This window comes from Pituophis catenifer, unplaced genomic scaffold (genome assembly GCF_029215685.1).
Source record: "Pituophis catenifer annectens isolate HBS135680 unplaced genomic scaffold, rPitCat1.0.hap2 SCAF_1, whole genome shotgun sequence".
In the NCBI taxonomy this organism is placed as follows: Eukaryota; Metazoa; Chordata; class Lepidosauria; order Squamata; family Colubridae; genus Pituophis; species Pituophis catenifer.
In genome coordinates, this window is record NW_027256881.1 from 22,990,479 (window position 1) to 23,011,063 (window position 20,585).

General features: G+C 37.9%; 1 protein-coding gene across 2 annotated transcripts; it reads left to right on the forward strand.

Moving 5' to 3' along the window:
* Window positions 1-116: 116 nt before the first annotated feature.
* HADHB (hydroxyacyl-CoA dehydrogenase trifunctional multienzyme complex subunit beta) lies at window positions 117-20,263 on the forward strand. 2 transcript variants are annotated; one of them, XM_070932179.1, is made up of 16 exons: window positions 117-157; window positions 1,704-1,778; window positions 2,127-2,168; window positions 2,662-2,758; window positions 2,980-3,024; window positions 4,811-4,910; window positions 8,831-8,918; window positions 10,723-10,910; window positions 11,758-11,938; window positions 13,556-13,677; window positions 14,604-14,683; window positions 14,815-14,862; window positions 16,876-16,963; window positions 18,625-18,699; window positions 19,089-19,253; window positions 19,755-20,263. In XM_070932179.1, the coding sequence occupies exons 2-16, from the start codon at window positions 1,712-1,714 to the stop codon at window positions 19,788-19,790; spliced, it is 1,422 nt and encodes a 473-aa protein (XP_070788280.1). In that variant the 5' UTR covers window positions 117-157; window positions 1,704-1,711; the 3' UTR covers window positions 19,791-20,263. The 2 variants fall into 2 exon arrangements, with proteins under 2 accessions (XP_070788280.1, XP_070788279.1); XM_070932178.1 differs by having other exon boundaries at window positions 121-196.
* Window positions 20,264-20,585: the final 322 nt, after the last annotated feature.

The following is a 20,585-nucleotide window of genomic DNA, read 5'->3' on the forward strand; positions in this document are numbered from 1 at the left end:
CGTTGAACCGCGGGAAGGGGGGGGGAGTGTTTAGGCGGCTACGGCGAACGCCGGTTACTGTCTGCAAGGGAGGGCCTCCTTTGTACTGGGCGCCCTTGAGCGGGTAAAGGGGCGGGGCTGTTTGTTTGCAGCCTGTGGTGGAGGGCTGTTGTCGGCGGTGAGCTAATCTGCCTTGTTTTTTTCGCGCTCCCCCAAGGTGGGCGATTCTAATTCCCAAGCGGGCTGGAGGGAGGGCAACTGAGGGGGATTAGGCGGTGGGAGGATTTGCTTTCCTGCGTGGGTTCTCCGTGGAGGGAAGTGACGCGATAGGAGCAGTGGACGGATGATGATGTATCGATATGCGCAATGACCGATCTATCTACTTTTTCTTAATATAGCTGCATTGAATTACACATCCTGGTTTTTTTGCATGTAATGGGATTAATTGGAGGTGAAGTTGAGGAAGGGCAATCGGCATGAGCAAAAGTAGCTTGTGTATAAACCCCAAAGAACATACGATGCAAAGTTTCATAAGGAAGAATGTTCCAATACTGTGCAAGCATAATAGCAATATGGAATGCTTAAGATATGTATTTAGATAATTAAATTGCCCATTGTACTTAGGAAACACTGTTATGGTATAATATTTACACTTTTCTAAAGCAGGCGAATATCATAACATTTTTATCACAAAGGAGGTTTATTCTCTTTTAAATTTGAAATCTTCATAGATTGTTTAATGTTTGATATATGAAATATATCTCTCTTTTTTTGCTTATTGTTTATCATTTTCCTTTCTTTTTTTTAATTTTTGTTTATAGTTTGATACTTTCATTTGTTAACACTTTTTTGTACTGGTTTTGTATTTTTGTTTTGCATATTATTAAACTGCAATAACAATAAAGATAATTAAAATACCATATATAATAGGGCATTTTGGTTTTCCCTATCATAATTGCAGTTCATAGCAGGAAAGAGACTCAATGGTTGACTTTTGATATTATGTGATTGATATTATGTGAATGATCCTGCATTATGTGATTGATCCTGCATATATCCTGCATTCTTCCAGGTACAAAGTATTTGTACATAATAGTTCTTCAAAACTTTTTTTCCAATTTCATTTCATGCGGCATGTTGAATCAATTGTTCTTCTTTCTCTAAGTGGAAAGCTACTCAATGAAATTACATAAATACCGGTAGCTAAATGTTAATTTAAACCTGATTCTTTCCTATCCCAGTTCAGTATCTGAATTGATACACTATGCTGATTCTCCTTTTTGGAGAATTTCCAAAACCATAATATTACAGCAACATTTAATAAAATGAGCTGGACATATATAAACTGGGAAATGTAAGAGAAGATAGATGATTAAGTAGTACAAAGCATTTGAAAGAACGTTCTTTTCAAAGTGAGCAAAACCTTGATGGAAACATTAAATCAAGAATTATACTTGCCAGGTTGCAAATTTGGTTAACCAAAGTTAACAAAGTTCCAGTATAAAATAAGTAATTTAATCTACTTTGTATTATCTGTTATTAATAAAACAAAATTATGCCTTGCTTTTTGAAAACTTCCCAGTGTTTTTTGGAAACTAGATGGGGAACCATAAGCTTGGCTACTTTGAATAAACCTTTGAACTGGGCACTATGCCCACAATATTTACTGTTAACAAGCCACAGTAACTAAGACAAATGACAGCAATCTCTTCTTCATGTTTCAGGCTTCAAAATGGCATCCTTGTTGACTTGTGGCATGAAAATTCTTCCTACCATCATTCCACGGGCAACCAAATTCTGTAAGTTTTTCTCCTTTAGATAATCTAAATACCCAATGCATGATTAGTTATTGGACTTATATCTGGCATGTTATAAAGGTTATAAATTCGTTTTAGTTAAAATAGTTCATTGTCTTTTTCTGAGTTTCATTGCTCTTTTTCTGATGCAGCTACTAGCATATTAAGATACCATAATCCTATCATATTATTCATTTTTTGCTTTAGTGTTCTAAATGTCACAGTACATTCTCTCTGATCCTTTTGGCTCATGATTAGTTAGAAGCTTATGAGAAATTTGCTTTGTTTTTATGTCTGAATAACATCATTGTCTGTTTTACCTATGTTATTTTGGTTTTCTTAATATTTCAGCTTTGAGATCTTTCAGCTGCTCATCCCAGTTATTCGCAACAGGTACAGGAAAAATATGAATAATCTGACTGCACATCTCTATTGTAGTTGCACTCCTATGCTGTCTCATAAATTAGGATATTAAATAGATCTGAGATCACATAAATTAAATCCAAAAGGGGTTGTGAAAGTACTGTAATCTATAAGAAACATATTCTACTAGTATGACATGTGTGTGTGTGTTATACACACGAATATATTTTTAAAATGTTCAAATTCTATGATTCTAGCTTTGATGTTTATTCATGCTTCATTGAAAACTACAGATGGAAAAATCAAACAATAAATATCTTAACGTTATTAAATAGAAGGAATAAATAGTGAGCTTTGGATGTTTTTGACAAACTTCAAAATAAACTCTCTTGTTCTTATACTAGTGTAAAAATTATTTTAATCCCTTTTCTAAACAATAGCAATAAATCAATACTTTAGTTTTCAATTATTTTATGATAATTCTTGTTCCAGTTTTTCTAGTAATAATTTATTATTACTGCAGTTCAGGCCAAAAGCAAGAAAACCCTAACTAAAAATGGGATGAAGAATATTGTAGTGGTGGATGGTGTTCGCATTCCATTTTTGCAGTCTGGGACTTCGTGAGTATTAAATCTTCACTTTATAAAAATTTATAAAAACAATTTATGAAATCTCTTGGGCACTTTTGGGAAAAAGAGATATAAATAATGTTAACAGAGAAACAGCCAAATTTAAAGGTATTGTAATTTCCTTTTCAATTTATACTGCAGTTAATAAAACAAAAGTATATTTTTCAGGAATTAATGAGAAGGTATTTTTTTCTTTCTCTTCTAATCTTCAGGTATGCAGATTTAATGCCACATGACTTGGCCAGGGCAGCACTGATGTAAGTAGTAAATAAATAGAAGTGGGGCAGTTTGGTTGTGAGTTCATAGAGAGTTGCTTAGGGATGTTGTTCTGCTTTGTTTTTTCTGCCTGAAATGCCTTTTCTTCTTTCTTGTTTTATACAACTACTCTTTTTTGGCAATCAGTAGAATGCTGCCATTCTTACTCCGAATAAATACAGATGAGAATAATTCACCTTGTTGTCTTCCTAATGTACTTTGAATTCTTTCATCTTTATTTATATCCCATCTTTATTATTTTTATAAATAACTCAAGGTAGCAGGCATATCTAATCATTCTTCCTCTTCTTCTTTTCCTCACAACAACCCTGTAAGGTGGGTTGGACTGAGTGAGTGTGACTGGTCTAAAGTTATCCAAGCACTTTTGTGCTTAAGGTGGGACTAGAATTTCCAGTCTCCAGGTGAAATGTTATCTTATATGGAGCTTTTGCTGAAAGAAGAAAAATAATATGAGTTATGGATTGAGGATTTTTTTAAAAAGTGGAGCTAAAGGAATTTGTTTGACATCTAAGAGGGAGGGAAGATTATAAAATTGTAATTATCTGTTAAAGATAAATTCAGAGCTCACTGTATTGCATAACTTTTTTTTTCTTACCTTGCACTTTTTTCTATGTTTTTCTTTAGATTTGTCTTTATCTTAAGTAAAACACTTACATGTGAATTTAAAAAAGAAGGTAGAAATGTCCTAAATTTTGTAGTGTCCTGTCCTGTAAGCTTTGGATTCAAATTGGGAAGAAGTACTTTTCCTAAGAGCAGGAATACAGCTTCCCTCTGGATTCATTAAAGCTGAATGAACTGAAACTGCCACAAAGTCCTTAGAACAGCAATAGCTTCTCCAGTGAACTACAGGAATTTACTGCATTCACCTTTTCTTGCATTCTGAAGCATTTTCCCCCAATCAGATCCAAAGCATTGCCCTAGAAATCACCTTGTGACTTAGCTTATAGAATGAAAAGGACTGTTTTCCCAGTTATAAAATCTAGGATTTACAATTGCAATGTTATGTAGAATCATATTTTAATTCAAGGACTATATTTACTACTTTGCTTAACTACAAAGCAAGGTGGACTATGGGCTGTGGGAGCAAAACTGCACAGGCTGTAGCAAAGTGTGATTCTTTCCAAGATAACCTCTTGGCCCACTCTGGGAAGCATTTAGTGAGGGAAGAGTATTTTGAAACCTGCCTATTCTTTGATAATTTCCAGAATTAAAAAGTACACAAGATAATTTAATCACTTACACACAAAAGAGCAACAACAAAAATCCTGTCAAGATTTCTGTTGACTAGATTCAGTAGATTACCTAGATTAGCATGTAACAAAATTTGGGACAGGAGTTTTGGAAATGCTTGGAGAGCCAATTTGCTATCTGATTCTCAAAGACTGCCTGGATAAGTCCCTGTAGTTTTCTTGGTAAGGTTTTTCAGAAGTGGTTTGCCATTGCCTTCTTCCTAGGGCTGAGAGGGAGTGACTGGCCCAAGGTCATCCAACTGGTTTCATGTGCAGTCTCTTGGTTTCTAGCCTGCCTTAACCACAACATCAGAGTGACTCTCATACTATAGATAGATGTGATTAAAACGTCTGCTTACACTAATGGACAGAATCTTGCCAAACTATAACCTTATTTTCTTCAGACTGAAGAATCAAGTTCCTTCAGTCTGTCCTCTTAAGGGATGTACTCAATCCCCTCTGTCATCTCTGTTACCATTTTTTAAAACACTCTTGATATGACATTGAAGTGCCTTCTTTCTCTGATTTGTTCCCTCAGAGGCTTGCTGTATCGGACTGATGTGCCTAAGGAAGCTGTGGAGTACATTATGTTAGGCACTGTTATCCAAGAAGTGAAAACAAGTAATGTTGCTAGAGAGGTATGTTAAACAATAGAAGAATCATAAGACTTGGGATGGAGGGTGGGGATATGAATGGAGATGAGATGAAGGAACTAATTTTGAGTGGAATCTGGCTTCTATGACTTAAAATAGAGATGTACCTCTTTCTGCAATCTTGAAATACAATAAAACTTTTATGAATGAAGGCAAATATACGTGTCCTAGGATAATGATGCAGGATTCAGACTGAGTTGGTCACCAGGACCAGAGGCTTAGTCTTCTGAGCTTTCAGACTCTTGCTGGAGCCCAAGAAAGCTCAGAAAACTAAACCTCTGGTCCCAGTGACTGACCTAGATTGGATCCCGCAATAAAACTTTTTATTTAATGGTCCCACTTGGGAGAAGGGGTATCCGTTAAACTGCAATTTGTTAAATTGGAAGAAGACGTGAATATGCGTTTAAAAGATTGTAAAAATAGATAATACAGATAAATATAAACAGTAAAAGAAGACTTGATAAAATGTAAAATATATCACAAATATGGTCTAATACCTTATTTAAAAGTTGTAACACAAAACATTTCATACCCATTTTCTAATCAAAACATCTTTGGTTAGATATGGTTTTAAGTTTGGCTTACCACTGTCAGACATTTTAAAAGGAGAGAGAGAAAAACTACAGATGATAAAAAAATATATCAATCCTGACTTCCCTTAAGTACATTGGCTATAGAGCTTAGCCAATCAGGATACAGGATGATGCAATACAGTCTTAAAGCAATATAATACCTTTCTGACTGCAAACATACATTGTTGGTTTATATATTGCCTGACCAACTAGTTAGACAAATAACCATTTCCTAACGGATACGGAGATTATATATTAAGTTAGAATTTAACTTCTGAAACCATAATTTTGGATATAGTGCAATTCCATGTTTAACAATGTAGCCTTTAATGGTTTTCAAATAAAACTGAATTTTATATCAGATTTACTTTCTAAATATCGAGTCATTCTAAACATTAAAACATTTCCACATTTTGTGCATGTGTTTAAAAGCCTGCCTGTCATTTTGCAGACTTGATGCACATGAAGGAATGTCTGCTTCTGCTTCCTGTTCTTTAAAACCTGCAAGGCTTGATGCTGTATCTGCCAGTTTCTCTCACCACCTGCCCCAGACTAGAGCCCCCTCTGCCTTTCGTCACTTTCTATGCTATAAGTCTAATACATGGTACTTTTTAACTTTCTAATCTTCTCTCTGTCCCAGAAAGGTCGTCACGGGCCACCTATCACTTTTCCTACAGGGTTCCCATCCTATTTTTTCCAGTGCTTTCCTGCTGCTGATCTTCATAATCACTTAAAAAAGGGGGTGACTCCTGTAAGAAATCCACTTATTAAAGTCAGTGTAACCCTCAAAGCAGACATAGCTGTGTTTGTTTGTTTGTTTTTGGTATTTAGAAGCATGAAAAATGACAGGCCGATTTAAACAACAGATGGGCAAGTCTGAAGCACTTTTTAAATATTTCTTAAGAAAATGTATATGGCTGCCCAACTCACTGATGGCAATTCTGGGCAACTTACAGAAGTAAAATATTGTTTTCCAAGGCATACTCAGCCTTGAATTACAAAGTATTACTTCGGCATTGTAATTACAAACATGGATTTGGCAATGCTCATGAAGGTATCATTTTATGCTTTGGGCCAATCATACTTAGCTCTAGGAAGGAGACATAGCAAATCAGTTCCCAAAAAATCTGGCCAAGAAAATTGTAAAGATTAGTCCAGGCATTTTCCAGGAATCAATACTAATTTAAAGGCAACCCCCACCCCTCCCAAATAATTTCTGAAGGCACATTTGCTTGTCTGCAGCTCCTATATGCAAAAACCACTGAGAGTTCAAGTCAAATGAAGTTAAGAATGTACGGGTTGTTGATTAGTAACTTGATACCTGAAAAGGACTAAGTCCAATTCTTTAGGATTAAGTAATTTTTTATGTATGCACACTCACAGATACCAACCTTTTTTCTCCAGATTGATTTTACCTAATTTTGCTGATGGCTTTTGTTGCTTTGAATGCTGGACTTGCCCTTTGACTTGTTGACAAGCCTTTATTTATTATTTGTTCTGCTCATAAACCTTAAGCATGTCAATCATCTCCCATTTCTGACAACTGCAAGAGCATTCATGTTTGCTTTTCAAAAACTAAGCAGGCACCTGGATGAAGTTTTAATATTAAAAGACCCAAAGTTGCCATTTTTAGCAGTTAAACATGATAGTAACTAGTTACTGCTTGCATTTTCCCTCTGTATTGCGTCACCTGTCACCAGTTTTTGCTTGTCTGATTCTCCGCCTGAACAAGTATCTTCATTTTAACGTTCAGGCTGAACTTTACCCCAGTTGGCTTTGTGTCAGTGAAGCAATGTTGTGTGGTATTGTGTAACCAAGGTTACCTTATTTAGATGTCTTACTGCTGAATCATAGAAACCAAGATTGATTAAATTGGAGCATTGCATCAGTTCTTCTAGAATATTCTACCTCTGAATATTCTTCTATTCCCTGTTTTTCAAGTTTTCATGCTGACCCTGGCCATTTGAAGCCCTGCTTCCTAAGAGCGTCTTAAGCAGAGGCGGGCCTGAGACTAAGCTTTTGCTCCCTTGACTGAGCTACATTTCTCTGCTATACTATGCCATATTTTCCATTCAGCAGCATCTTCCCTGCCCCCCGCCCCTTTTAACTGAAAGCAGAGAGGCATTTGTGGATACATTCTCTCTTCATAGTTTCCAACATAAGTAAAATGTCTCTGAGAGAACTTCATTTCATGGGTGGTATAAGATTCAGGTTACATTTTCCAGATAAAAATTACTTTGGCATTCTGGTCCACTGTACAATTAGGTAACTGGACCTGGGGCAGCCTTTTCTCTGGTGTTATTGAGACAGAAGTATATCAATAGGAAAATATTCACTATTTGCAAGTCCCAGTGATCTCATTGGAAGACTAGTCTTCAGTACTTTTCCTGGCAACTCTAGGATTATTCCCGTGCTAGTTAAAATGTGTAAAAGGTCTCTTAGATATGGTGCCTCTGCAGTTAGGTCCAAAGCCTCCTGAGCAATTTTATGCATATGTTTTTAAGCAGAGGCAAACAGCCAAGAACTTTTAACTGATTTGTAAAATTGACCATTTGGCTATTGCAAATAAATTAGTTTCTTAACCTGTGGTTACTGTAGCCTGAACTTATTTGTTACATTTGGTGATCTGGATTCACACCATTTTTGGTTTAACCATGGTTTGAGTAAATTAGCTGGGTTCACCAAATAGGCTAAGCCAAAATCACAAATTATTACTTAGTATGAGATGTGAACGGACCATTCTGTTTTCAATAAACTGAAAATTGCAATACAAAGAGTGATTATAATTGACAAGCAGAGGCTCTGGTTATATCCTTTTAAAATGCTGTTTAATATTGGTCAAACAAAAAATGTTTATTTAATATTGGTTAAACAGAAACAAACCTTATTGAATTAGTTGTTGACTATAAAAAGTTTGACGAGCAAAAGGCTTCTACAAGAGCCGTGGTAGCACAGTAGTTAGAATGCAGTATTGCAGGCTAACTCTTCCCACAGCCAGTAATTCGATCCTGACCAGCTCAAGGTTGACTCAATCTTCCATTCTTCCGAGGTCGGTAAAATGAGGATCCAGGTTGTTGGGGGCAATATGCTGACCCAATAAACCGCTTAAAGAGAGCTGTAAAGCACTATGAAGTGGTATATAAGTCTAAGTGCTATTGCTATCTTTACCCAGTCATTGAATACACCAATAAGATAAAATTTCTCAACCTGAGTTTCTCTGCAAGATTCTTGCAAAACCTGCTACGCTGAAAACTTTGGACTGCAATGTATCATGAGAACTATAGAAATTAGACATCTCTCAATATTCTGGTTGGCTTTCTGACTTTTATGTAGGCTGCCTTGGGAGCTGGCTTCTCTGACAAAACTCCTGCTCACACTGTCACCATGGCTTGCATATCTTCCAACCAGGCAATGACAACAGGTATGTTATCCTGCTTGATTAAGTAAGGACCATATATAAATAGGCTGTGAACATGCAGGAAAATGTATTTCTGCAGTAGAATTTATTACCTCTTAATATCGGACTGTTGCAACATGCTCTACATTTAGTCACCCTTCAAGAGTCTGGAAGTTTCAGCTGGCGTAGAACCAGTTGGATGAGCAGTTATTGAGGCCCCTAGGGCAGTCCATGTTACATCACTGTTCTGTGAGCTGCACTGGTTGCCAGTTTGCTTCCAGGTCCAATTCAAGGTGTTGGTTATCACCTAAAAAGTCCTTCATGGCATGGGTCCAGGTTATTTGAGGAACCTGCTCCTGCTGATGGGATTAGCCTGCCCCATCCATGCCAGCAGAAGAGGCATGTGGGCCCTGTCAGTCAAGGAATTTCAGCTGGCAGGATCCAGGAAAAGAGCCTTTTCTGCCATGACACCCGCCCTATGGAACACTTAGAGGCCCTGCCCCCCCCCCCCCCCCCCCCGGGGTCACCCATCCCGGTGAGATCTGTATCCACCCTTCTGGTCTTCTGAAAAAACTTGAGAACCAGGCTCTGCCATCTGGCCTGGGACCCCGGTGGGAGTGGCAACTTGGAGGTGGTTAATATATTAGTCAGACCCCGCCTCCTCCCCATGCATACTTCACTCCTTTCCATCTTGGTTAATTGAATTTTATCTGAGTTTTAAATGTTTGGTTCTTATTATTGTTTTAATGTTTTATGTGGTATTTTAATTGTATGACTTGCCTCAGCAAGATGGGTGGCATCGAATTTTAATAATAAATAGATAAAAATAAATAAATAAATATTCTAACTCAGAGATGAAAGAAAAGTAGAATTTGCCCCATGGAAGATGTTTCGATATTTTATGGTATATTAGCAAGTGATCTGCTTGGTCTTATAGTAAAAAATAAAGTATTAGTTATGGTTACAAATTCCTGGAGTTTTGCACCAAATTTTATAAGGAGGACAAAGAATAAAGTATGACGCCTGAAATATCCACAGTGATCTGCCATGTGGCAGCTGATAGTCATCTGTTTCATTCAACAGAGGCCATCTCTTGGACAAAAAAAAAAGACATAAAAATCTATTTCTAGTTTAAAAATGCTAAGAAAGCCTTTATAGAGAGGTTATGGTCCAGAATAAAATAATGTAAATTGCTTCAGAGAATTTCATTCTTACAACTTGATTTGCGTTTTAATTTTCACATGCCTAATTCTAATAGGATGTATAACAGATTCTACCCAGCCCCTTTATAAATTGGATAAATATTTAAATTTGGTATATAGGCAAAAGATACCGTGTTTCCCCGAAAATAAGACCCTGTCTTATATTTTTTTGAACCCTGAAATAAGCGCTTGGCCTTATTGCCATGCATTCAAAAGCCCGATTGGGCTTATTATCAGGGGATGTCTTATTTTGGGGGAAGCAGGGTAGTATGCAAATAAACAGAGCACATGAAGAAACCAAGATTTAAAAGTGTAAATGTATACCTAGAGTCATATAAAGTGGAAACCCAATTGGATTTACGGTATAAAGTTGAACTTTTAAAGTGACTTTAAAAAAATACTTTAGGAAAGAATTGTTATCTATTGAATCCTTAACTCTAACGTGACTTTATCAATTGTCCCTCATCTTCTGCTTGAAAAGTTCCACGATGTGTATGAAGTACAAGGGTGAGAAATGGCCAATTCTGAAGAGCATAAAAAAGTAATTGAAGTGATTTTTTTCAGTCAGGAAACTGATCAGTCTTCAACTTGGTAACTGTCATGTATGTGCCTTCTGATTTTTATAGCATATAACCTCATCGTATCTGGCCAGATGGATGTGGTAATTGCTGGTGGTGTTGAATTGATGTCCGATGTTCCTATCAGACACAGTCGGAAGATGAGGAAGATTTTGCTTGGATTTTCAAGAGCAAAAGGATTGGGTCAGAAGTTATCCCTGATCTCCAGAATCCGTCCTGATTACTTTGCACCTGAGGTAAAGCAGGAAATAGATTTCATTTCACTGCCTGCCTGAGGAACCAATTCAGAAAATGAGCAAGGATAAATAGAATAATGAGCTAGAGACACATTGTGGCCAAAAATGGTTGCTGACTCTGTCTGTTCCCTGGATACTACTTCAACTTCCATTAGCTTTGGTCTAGAAAGCAATTTATAAAAAAAGTAATCAAGGGTTCAAGTAGTCAATATCATGTCAGCCAGTATGAGAATTCTGAGGAGAGTAGAATAATGCCTACATGCTAGAAAAGATGTATCATATCAAGCCCTTAGCAGTTGTTCACAAATCTTCCCCAAGATTCTTATATAGGCTTCTTTAACCAGATTTATTGGAAGAGGAAAGAGATTTGTTACAAAAAACTTGCGGATTTGCTATATTTAGTTTAGCATTTATATTTATTTCTAACTTCATTGATCTTTTGCTGAACATCTGTTAACTTACTGGAGAGTTGGCTACCTAGTAAAGAAAAAATGTGCAGATGTTCTTTTAATTCTTTGCAAGCTGTCATTCTTTTTCCCAGGCTTGAGAAACTCATTACATAATAGAGCAAAATGAGGCTGAGGTTGACATATGGAATTCCTTTGCTGAAAGAAAAAGTAGGTTGAGGGAGGAAAAAGTCATGGCCAAGTTTGTAGGTAAAGCAGTTTAGGAGGAAGAGTAGATTAAACAAGAGATGGCAAAAGGTGAGCTGCTGCACACCAGTGTTATGGTACATATTTTACATTGCTAAATCCTGTGGATTTACCTTCAGCTATTAGATTATGGAGCTGTCTGCACTGAATTGAGGGACACTGATCTTCACATGATATTTTTTCAATAATTCTAGCTCCCTGCAGTGGCAGAATTTTCCACCAACGAGACCATGGGTCATTCAGCAGATCGCCTGGCAGCTGCATTTGCTATATCGCGTTTGGAGCAAGATGAATATGCTCTCCGTTCGCACACTCTGGCTAAGAAAGCACAAGATGAATCTCTTCTCACAGATGTGGTAGCATTCAAAGTGCCAGGTAAAATGTCTGTTTAGAAGAATCTGTAGCAATGGTCCCACATTCCAGAGGGATGTGGAAGGGAGGGAAATACTTTTCTCTTGGAATGGCTTTTGGTTTAGATGCTGAATAAAGAAAGAGAGCTCTTAAGGATAAGAGAGAGGAGACAAAAACCTGTTATTACAGATATTAGTTTTTTTTCCCCTTCTGCCTTATTCTTCCGCTCTTCCTAGTCCATAGATTTCTTCAGTGGATGAGTTACGATTGAAACATGCCTTACCTGTGCCTAATTCCTGCATTAACTCAGCCACATCCATATAGCAAAAAAGGAAAGTGAAAACTTTCGCTGATATCCTATTTCATCTGGGATAATTTTAAGTATTCTCCTTAAAAATACGTATTTAGAAGTAGCAAATTGCATTTTGTGTTTAAATATTAGCAAATTTTCATTAAGATATGCATAGCTTCATCGGATTTAATAACAAATTTAAAAAACAAAATTATCCATTATCTCTGGTCAAAATGTTGACTGAATGCCTTCTGTTAAAATGCTAGTAGTAAGTCAGTCAAATGGGCCTCAAATATACAGAACTCTTTAATGTTCTCAAAAGTATTTTGGTCAAAATCCTTCCTGGTGTTATATGGTGTAACAAGCACAACTAGCCACTTTTTTCTGTCTTTTAAAATAATACAAATTTATTTTTCCTATGAAAGGTTGTCATCCTGCAAAATGATTATACCCATAATGTAATATACTACAGGAATTGATATTAATGATGCCACCTGCTGGCTATAATTGTCTGGCTGACACAAAGTCCTCAGCCAGTTGCATGACTTTGACCATAAATCTTACCACTGGATAAGCTGCTATATCAGGGGTGTCAAACTCAATTTCATTGAGGGCCGCATCAGGGCTGTGGTTGATTTCGGGGGCCGGGTGGGCATGGCTGACTGGATGGGCGTGACCAGCTTGACGCCACTCCCCAAACTGCTGGCATGTTTCCTCTTTGCATTGGTTAGATCGGACCGAAGCCATGCTGGCCTGATGTTTCCTCTTCGCATTGGGTAGACTGGGCCGAAGTGACACGGTAAACTGGGCCAAAGCAATGTAGGCCAGCCCCTTACATTTTCCAGGACGGCCCTGCGGGTGAGATCTGATCACATCGTGGGCCAGATTTGGTCCACGGGCCTTGAGTTTGACACCTCTGTGCTATATTCTTAAGAGTGTCTGGCTGTGATATTTCCAAGTGATCTAAAGGGAGCCTTCCCCAATCTTTCTGCAAAAGTGCAGGACTTGAATTGCAACAAATCCCAGCAGGAGGATGTGCTGGTTGAGGATTATGAATGTTGAAATCTAGTCATTGTGAAGAGTACCTAGTTGGGAAGGGTTTCCTAGAGAGAGAGAAAGTAACAAACGATCTTGGGAAATCTTGAAGGTAGAGGAGAAGATAAAGTAAATAGTCGGAGAAAGACCTGTCCATTGGAAGGGAATATTGGAAAAACATGTATGTGTTTAAGAGTATGAGCAGCATAAGTCCTAGTCAAGAATTGCAGAAATGAAGAAGGTTGAATTTCACAGGTAGGCTTTCAACACAGCAGATGTCTTGAACCTTAAGTCTCTTCACATGACTCTTGCAGGGAAGGACACTGTAGTGAAGGATAACGGTGTCCGGCCATCTTCATTGGAGCAGATGGGTCGACTGAAAGCTGCTTTTGTTAAGCCATATGGGACTGTAACAGCTGCCAACTCTTCTTTCCTGGTAACACCCTTGTACATTTGCCTTTGAAAAATACATTCTGAAGCATCCTCATTATACAACATACTCACAATTGCTGGAATCTTAGATTGGCATTTGCTTTTAATCAGAATAGATTACAAAATTGATTCAAGTATAACACCAAGCCGCAATCTGGTTCATGAAGGACCCTTGGCTATTCTTTTAGATTTTATGGTTGCTTCTAAAACTTACATATGAGTATTTGTTACTTATCCAGGATTTGATAGTGATTTATCATTCTAGTAATGCAGTAACATTAGGAGGAATAATGTTTTCCTAAAATTCGAAATAGTGTGACATGGTTCAGTGTAGCATTGTTATACAATAGAAGAGAGTATATGTAGCTCACAGTTGAACTGTGGAGTCCTTGGGCTCTCTGATCTTGGTTGTTCGCAGATGTTTCATTACTTGACTCAACCTGATCAAGAACTCCACAGTTATTACACAGTCATCATATGGGATGTTCCCATCATATGGGGACACCTTTCAAATTACTTGGGTCTTAAAATTTTGTGACCCAAAACTCCTCCACCAAGTAGTGTCTGGCTTTCCTGCTTCTTTTGCCTTTTTCCATGTTAGTCATTGCTTATGCTTCCCCTTCCTCCTTCCCTCCCTCCCTTCCCTTCCCATTATCTTTTCTTCTCACTCTTTACTGGGGCCCAGCTGGTTCTTTTCCTTTCAGTCATCTTAGTTCCAGACTTTTTCCTGGCCAGCAGTTTTAAAATTCAGGTTTGCCTTTTATGGGGGGGGGATACAAAAGCACTTATTTTGCATTAGGCTTAGATTTGAAGGGGTTTTTTTTTTAAAAAAAAAACAACTGCAGTTAATGTGCAAATTGAATTAAGAGACAGGGGTGGAGTTTACTTCTTTTTTCAGATTCTGATGGCATTCTTATATTGTCTCCACAGACTGATGGAGCATCGGCAATACTCTTGATGTCTGAAGAAAAGGCTTTGGCAATGGGATACAAACCAAAAGCCTACCTCAGGTGAATGGAAGCTCTCCTCTCCCTTCTCTCACCATCTGTCATAAAACCATGGCCATTTTCTCATCTATGTAATCATGTAATCAATCTCTCCTTTCTCTCTCTCTTTTTTTTTAAAAAAAAATACAATTTAGGGATTATATATATGTATCCCAAGACCCAAAAGATCAGCTTCTGCTTGGGTAAGTTGTAAATTTAGAATCCTTTTACCATGAAAATGGACATGTGTCCATTTTCCAAATCATTTTATTTGTAGAAACCTTATTCCCTCTTAGTCCTAGGCAACTATCCCAGCTGCTGCAGGGAGGTGCAACATTTTTTCAGATGGAGGCTCACATTTGATCCTTAAGCAGTGTGTTAGGCATCACATTCTAAAAAATACGTAGAGCTGAAATTGGCTGAAAATATGAGTTATTTTACTACTAAAAAAATGGGCTGGGGTGGCCCAGCTTTTAAGATGCTGGGCTTTCAGCCGGTAATTTGACAGCCCAGGTTTGAGATCTGAGTGCCAGGCTCCCATTACTTGTCCCAGCTCCTGCCCATCTAACAGTTTGAAAGCACACATACGTGAGTAAATAAATATCCCACTTTGATGGGAACATAACATTTGTGTGCCTCGGTGTATAATCATACTGGCCACATGACCACGGAAGTGTCTTTGGACAACACTTGCTTCCTCAGCTAGGAAACAGATGAGCACCAGCCCCTAGAGTTGGACACAACTATACAGGGGAAACCTTTACCTTTACCACTAATATGTATATGACTCCTGACTCCCAGCTAATTGCATAACAGTATGATTATTCCCTTTGAATATAATTTCCCCCCCCCCTTTTTGTCACATAAAATTTACTAGCAGCTTTTCTTGGCAGGACTGGCAACAGCACTAATATTTCATGGAGTGAATCTACCACTTGGTAGCAATAATATTTCATGGTGTGAATCTACCACAGTGTATCTACCACTTGGCTTTTGACAGTTGTAGCAGCCTATTTCTGTGATCAGTTCCATTCAGCTAAGATTCTCTAGGACATGTGAACTCAATCCTTCCCTACAGGGATGAAATGCTCCCAGTTCGGACCGGATCACCCGATCTGGTAGCAATGGAGGCGGGTGGTTCAGAGAACCGGTAGCAAAAATCCCTGCCCCCCACCCCCCATGCCCAGCTGAGCTGCGCAATCATCAGAGGCTTTTTTATATACTTTTAAAAGCATTTTTTCCACAACCTCTTCGGCCGAAAAAAATGTTTTTAAAAGTAAAAAAAAAAAGGCTCTGCTGATCAGGCAACACAGCTGAGATCGTCAGAGGCATTTAAAAGAAAAAAAAGCCTCTGCTGATCAGGCAACTCAGCTTGGATCGTCAGAGTCATTTAAAAGAAAAAAAGCTCAGCTGGGATCATCAGAGCCTTTTGAAAGCATATTTTTACAACCTCTTTGTCGAAGAGGTTGTAGAAAAAATGGTTTTAAAAGTAAAAAAAAATTGGCCACGCCCACCCAGTCACATTATCACCACTTCCACCAAGCCACACCCACAGAACCAGTAGTAACAAATTTTAGATTTCACCACTACTTCCTTACCTTCTCCCACACATTCTTCCCTACCCTTAGCATAGGGCTGTATTGCCATCAACCCCCTCTGAAAATCATTCAAGAGTTGACTGCCCTGGAGAAGACAAATACTGAGCTGCTGACTAATGGCCAGACATACCAACACCCATGCTCAGTTTGGATTCTTACATTTTGTCACTGATACTTGAAGAAACAATGGCTGAGTCATAAATACAAATCTCCACAGCTTGTAAGAAATGGTGTAAAATCCTCCTGAATTCTGAAATTGCTTTGTTTATGTAGTTTCTTATTCTTTTCACTCATCTCTTTAGCATATCTAATTTGCAGCAAACATTCTGTTTCAATTTCTTTGCTGCACAGCTTCTTATATCACCAGCAAGAGAGAAAATGTTTGTTACTATAGAAGTATTATGTTCTCTATTCAGAGTTTTTAGATCAGGTGGAGAGGATTAGAATTCTTCAAGCTACTTGGAAGAGAGAGTTATTTTGTTTATTTCTGCCAAATGAAAAGGAAAGGGTGCCTTTTTATAATGGTGATACAGGCAGGCACATTCTTCTGAATGTGCTAGTAGGGTTTCCCCTGTCCAGAAGGATCTGAATGCAACTCTTGGCTTCTTTTTCTCTTAGGCCAACATATGCTACTCCCAAAGTTTTGGAAAGAGCTGGCTTAACAATGGCAGACATTGACGTGTTTGAATTTCATGAAGCATTTGCAGTAAGTATTTCTAAAGTCATGTGCAAGACAGATAGCTTTGTTCAAACATTTCATTGTATTTTCTACTTCACCCAGTAATTGTAGTTTTCAATCTTGGGTTGATTAGTTATTAGTTATTATAGAGGGAACTGAAACACTCCCTTTCTACAATTAAGGTGGCTAGTCAACAACTTAAGTGAAAATAGTTTTTAAAAGTCACTTTAAATGCATAATACACTACTCCAAACAGCTAAAAAGACTGAATTAAAAGAAATATGTTTTCAACTTTTTAAAAAAGTTGTAAGAGTGGGATCTAATCTTACGGGAGACTATTTCACAAAAGTCCTTTTTATCTAACATACAAAGTTCTGTGAATGGAAGCATCCTTAGAAAAGTCCCTCCTACACTGTAAATGTTAGCAACAAGACAGATGGTTCTTTAGGCCTAATCCATGTAACACTTATGGCGTGAATATAATGAAGGCATGAAAGGCAACCAGGCTGCCTCTTGCTGCTCATCCCCAGCTGTAGAATGGAATATGTTTCATCAGTTCAGACTTCACCAGACAATGACCCATTTATAGTTAGGGGCATCACTTCTGAGATCTTCATGCAGAGACCACTGTCCCCCAAAATGAAAGCCAGATTGTATGATTTGTCTCATATTTAGATTTTGAAAGAATCTTACGTATAAAAAGCCTATATAGGCCACGAAATTGTGAACCACACCTGTTAACATTAAATCTCTCTCCCTCTCCCCCCCCCCCCCAAATCCTCACGCTTTGGAGTTTTCAGCATCATTTGTGTCAGGTGATCATTGAGAGATTTTGCCAGATAGGATGACTATGATGTAAGAGACTCTTCTTTCGCTTGACCATTCAGAATGAAATACAAAATGAAGACACTAAAATACAGTGCGAACATATGAAACAAAATTGAATGAAAGAGCAATAAAATAAAAGAAGCAAGTGAGGATACTGTAGGACTGTGTTCTTAATTCCAGTAATCAAGAAACAACATTATAAATAGAAACCCCAGTCCTTATATGCATGTTAATTGCATCAAGTATGTCTCGAATCCTGTACTTCTTTGTCTACTTTTTAAAAATAGATTTGGGGCAAGGTCACACACTGATATTTACATACAGGCCAGGCCGAGCCAGTAAATTCATGTTGTCATAGTCCAATTACTCTGGATGCTGTAACAATAAGGCTTCATTTATTGATTAGGGCTTGTAGCATTCCCCGTTGGATTCAAATTGCTATACTACAAATCCATTGAACAGCCTTGTTGACAGAATCCACTCTAGAAATTTGCACATTTATCATTTATTACAATTTTGATAGGTGATTTTGTTTATTTTAGCTGTTTTGCCCCATAATCCATTGTCACCTATTTTGGAAATGTCTTATGGGTCACAAGATCGCTTACTTTTGCATTGTGGTATCTTACATGTTAATGGTCATGAGAACGAACAAGTAAAATAGCATAACACAGTGGTTGGAATTAAAGTTTGGCAATAATAATTTGGAAATGTGTAAAACCTCAAGCACCTTATCAGCTAGTTGGTTTGTATTAATTCTTCTGGAGTTACAATAAATGTTTCTATTGTGGAGATTGCATGTATTTTGACTATATTATTGCTGCAATGTAATCTTCCCTTTCCCTTCCTTTCCACTACAGGGACAGATTTTAGCAAATCTCAAAGCCATGGATTCAGATTGGTTTGCCCAGAATTGCATGGGCAGAAAGTCAAAGGTAGGGTTAAGGTTACTGTGAATTTGTATATCTATTATCTTTCTGTATTTTGTCCTTCCTGTTCTTTGGTTTCCATCACTTTATCTTATTTTCCCTGCTATGTTTCCTAGAAACTTCATAGAGGGCATGGTGGAAGTTAGAGGCATCCTGTTTATAGTTGTCTTTAGTTCTTCCCTCGGTCCAGTGTTTGCCACATGTGAGCAGACCTACTCTTCTCCAGTGATGTTTCAGTGGTTGAAGCAGTCACCTGGCAAACATCAGCTGAGTTGATATGTTACCTGCTCTGATAGTCTTTCAAGCTTACATTTTGTAACTTTCTTCCTATCGTAGGTGAAATTGGATACTTTATTTCAGAGCCTAAGTCTCGTTTACTGTTTTCCTACTTATAGGTTGGAGCTCCTTCTCTGGACAAATTTAATAACTGGGGTGGATCCCTGTCCTTAGGACATCCTTTTGGTGCTACTGGCTGCCGTTTAGTAATCACAGCTGCCCACAGGTTGAAGAAGGAAGGGGGACAATATGCCGTAGTGGCAGCATGTGCTGCTGGAGGACAGGTAAGAATCCTACAATGAGCAATTTAGGTTTGTTTGTTTATATATTTATTTATTAATAGTTTTACTTATTTATATTCCACTTTTACTGTTTTTATAAATAACTCAAGGTGGCAAGTACTGTATACCTAATACAGATAAGTCCCCAATTTACAATCACTAAATGAATGATTGTAAGTCGGGGACTGCCTGTACTCCTTTCTCCTCCTATTTTGCCCACAACAATAACTCTGTGTATTGGGCTGAGAGAGAGTCACCCAGCTGGGTTTTATGCCTAAGGCAAGACTAGAATTCTCTACCTCCTGGTTTCTAACCTAGTGCCTTAACCATCAGGACAAATTGGTTCTAGACTCAATGTAGCATGGCCATAGTTGCCTTGCGCTTGCCAAGGTTTCCTTTTGTAATCCTATTTTCCCATTGTTCATTTTTCTTTCTTCTTTCTTCTTTCTTGGGGTGGGAATCTTGTTTCTCTCTTGAGTAATTTCAGTTCTTCTCTTGCTGCAGGGCCATGCAATGATTATTGAGAATTATCCGAAGTAAGGAGGTGAAAATTGGCACGAGGGGATTTGCCTGTTATCTGCAAGACAACGAATGTAGTAATAATGCTCCAAAAGATATCTCTGGACTTTCCTATAAAGGACTCTCAGTGGCTTTTGTTAATATTTTCTAGTGCCTTCAAAAAAAATTGTTTCACAGTAAATGGAGAAAGCCACACATATTTTATCTGGATATTTACGTTAATATAGGTTTCCTGCCACTTGACAATAGCTAACTACTTTTTTCCCACCATGAGAATAATATTGTAAGTTGGCATGCTGCGTTCTGTAAAGTTGTCTGGAGCGATAAAGCAAAATTTGCTATGCAAAGAGAATGGTTCTTAACAGTTTTCAAGTGAACAACATGGCTTTGAGGTTTCTTTAAAAAGAAAATCTCTTGTTAAGGGAAAATAATCTAAATGTTCTAAACAGTATTTATCTGACATCAGCCTTAATAAATGAGAAAGAAGACTGGAACACATGTCACTGTTGTTTTTTATCAGAACGTCCCAGTTTTAGGATGCAGAAAAGCTGGACTTTCTCAGCTTATCTGCTTTCTGGTGCTTTTTCCTTCTGCTGCTTTAATGGCAGCTCAAGTCTGCTTAACCACCTTGTTCAACACAAATGTGTGAAGTGGTTTCATTTGAATACCGATTCTTCCCACCCAGACTCCGCTCCCAATTTCAAAAGCTGTCAGACTTAATTCAGGGAAGTATGGGGGGGGGGTGGAAAATAGTAGCTGATGAGCCACTACCACACTTACAGAACTGTCCTCTCCAGAAGAAAACTGTGATGCTGG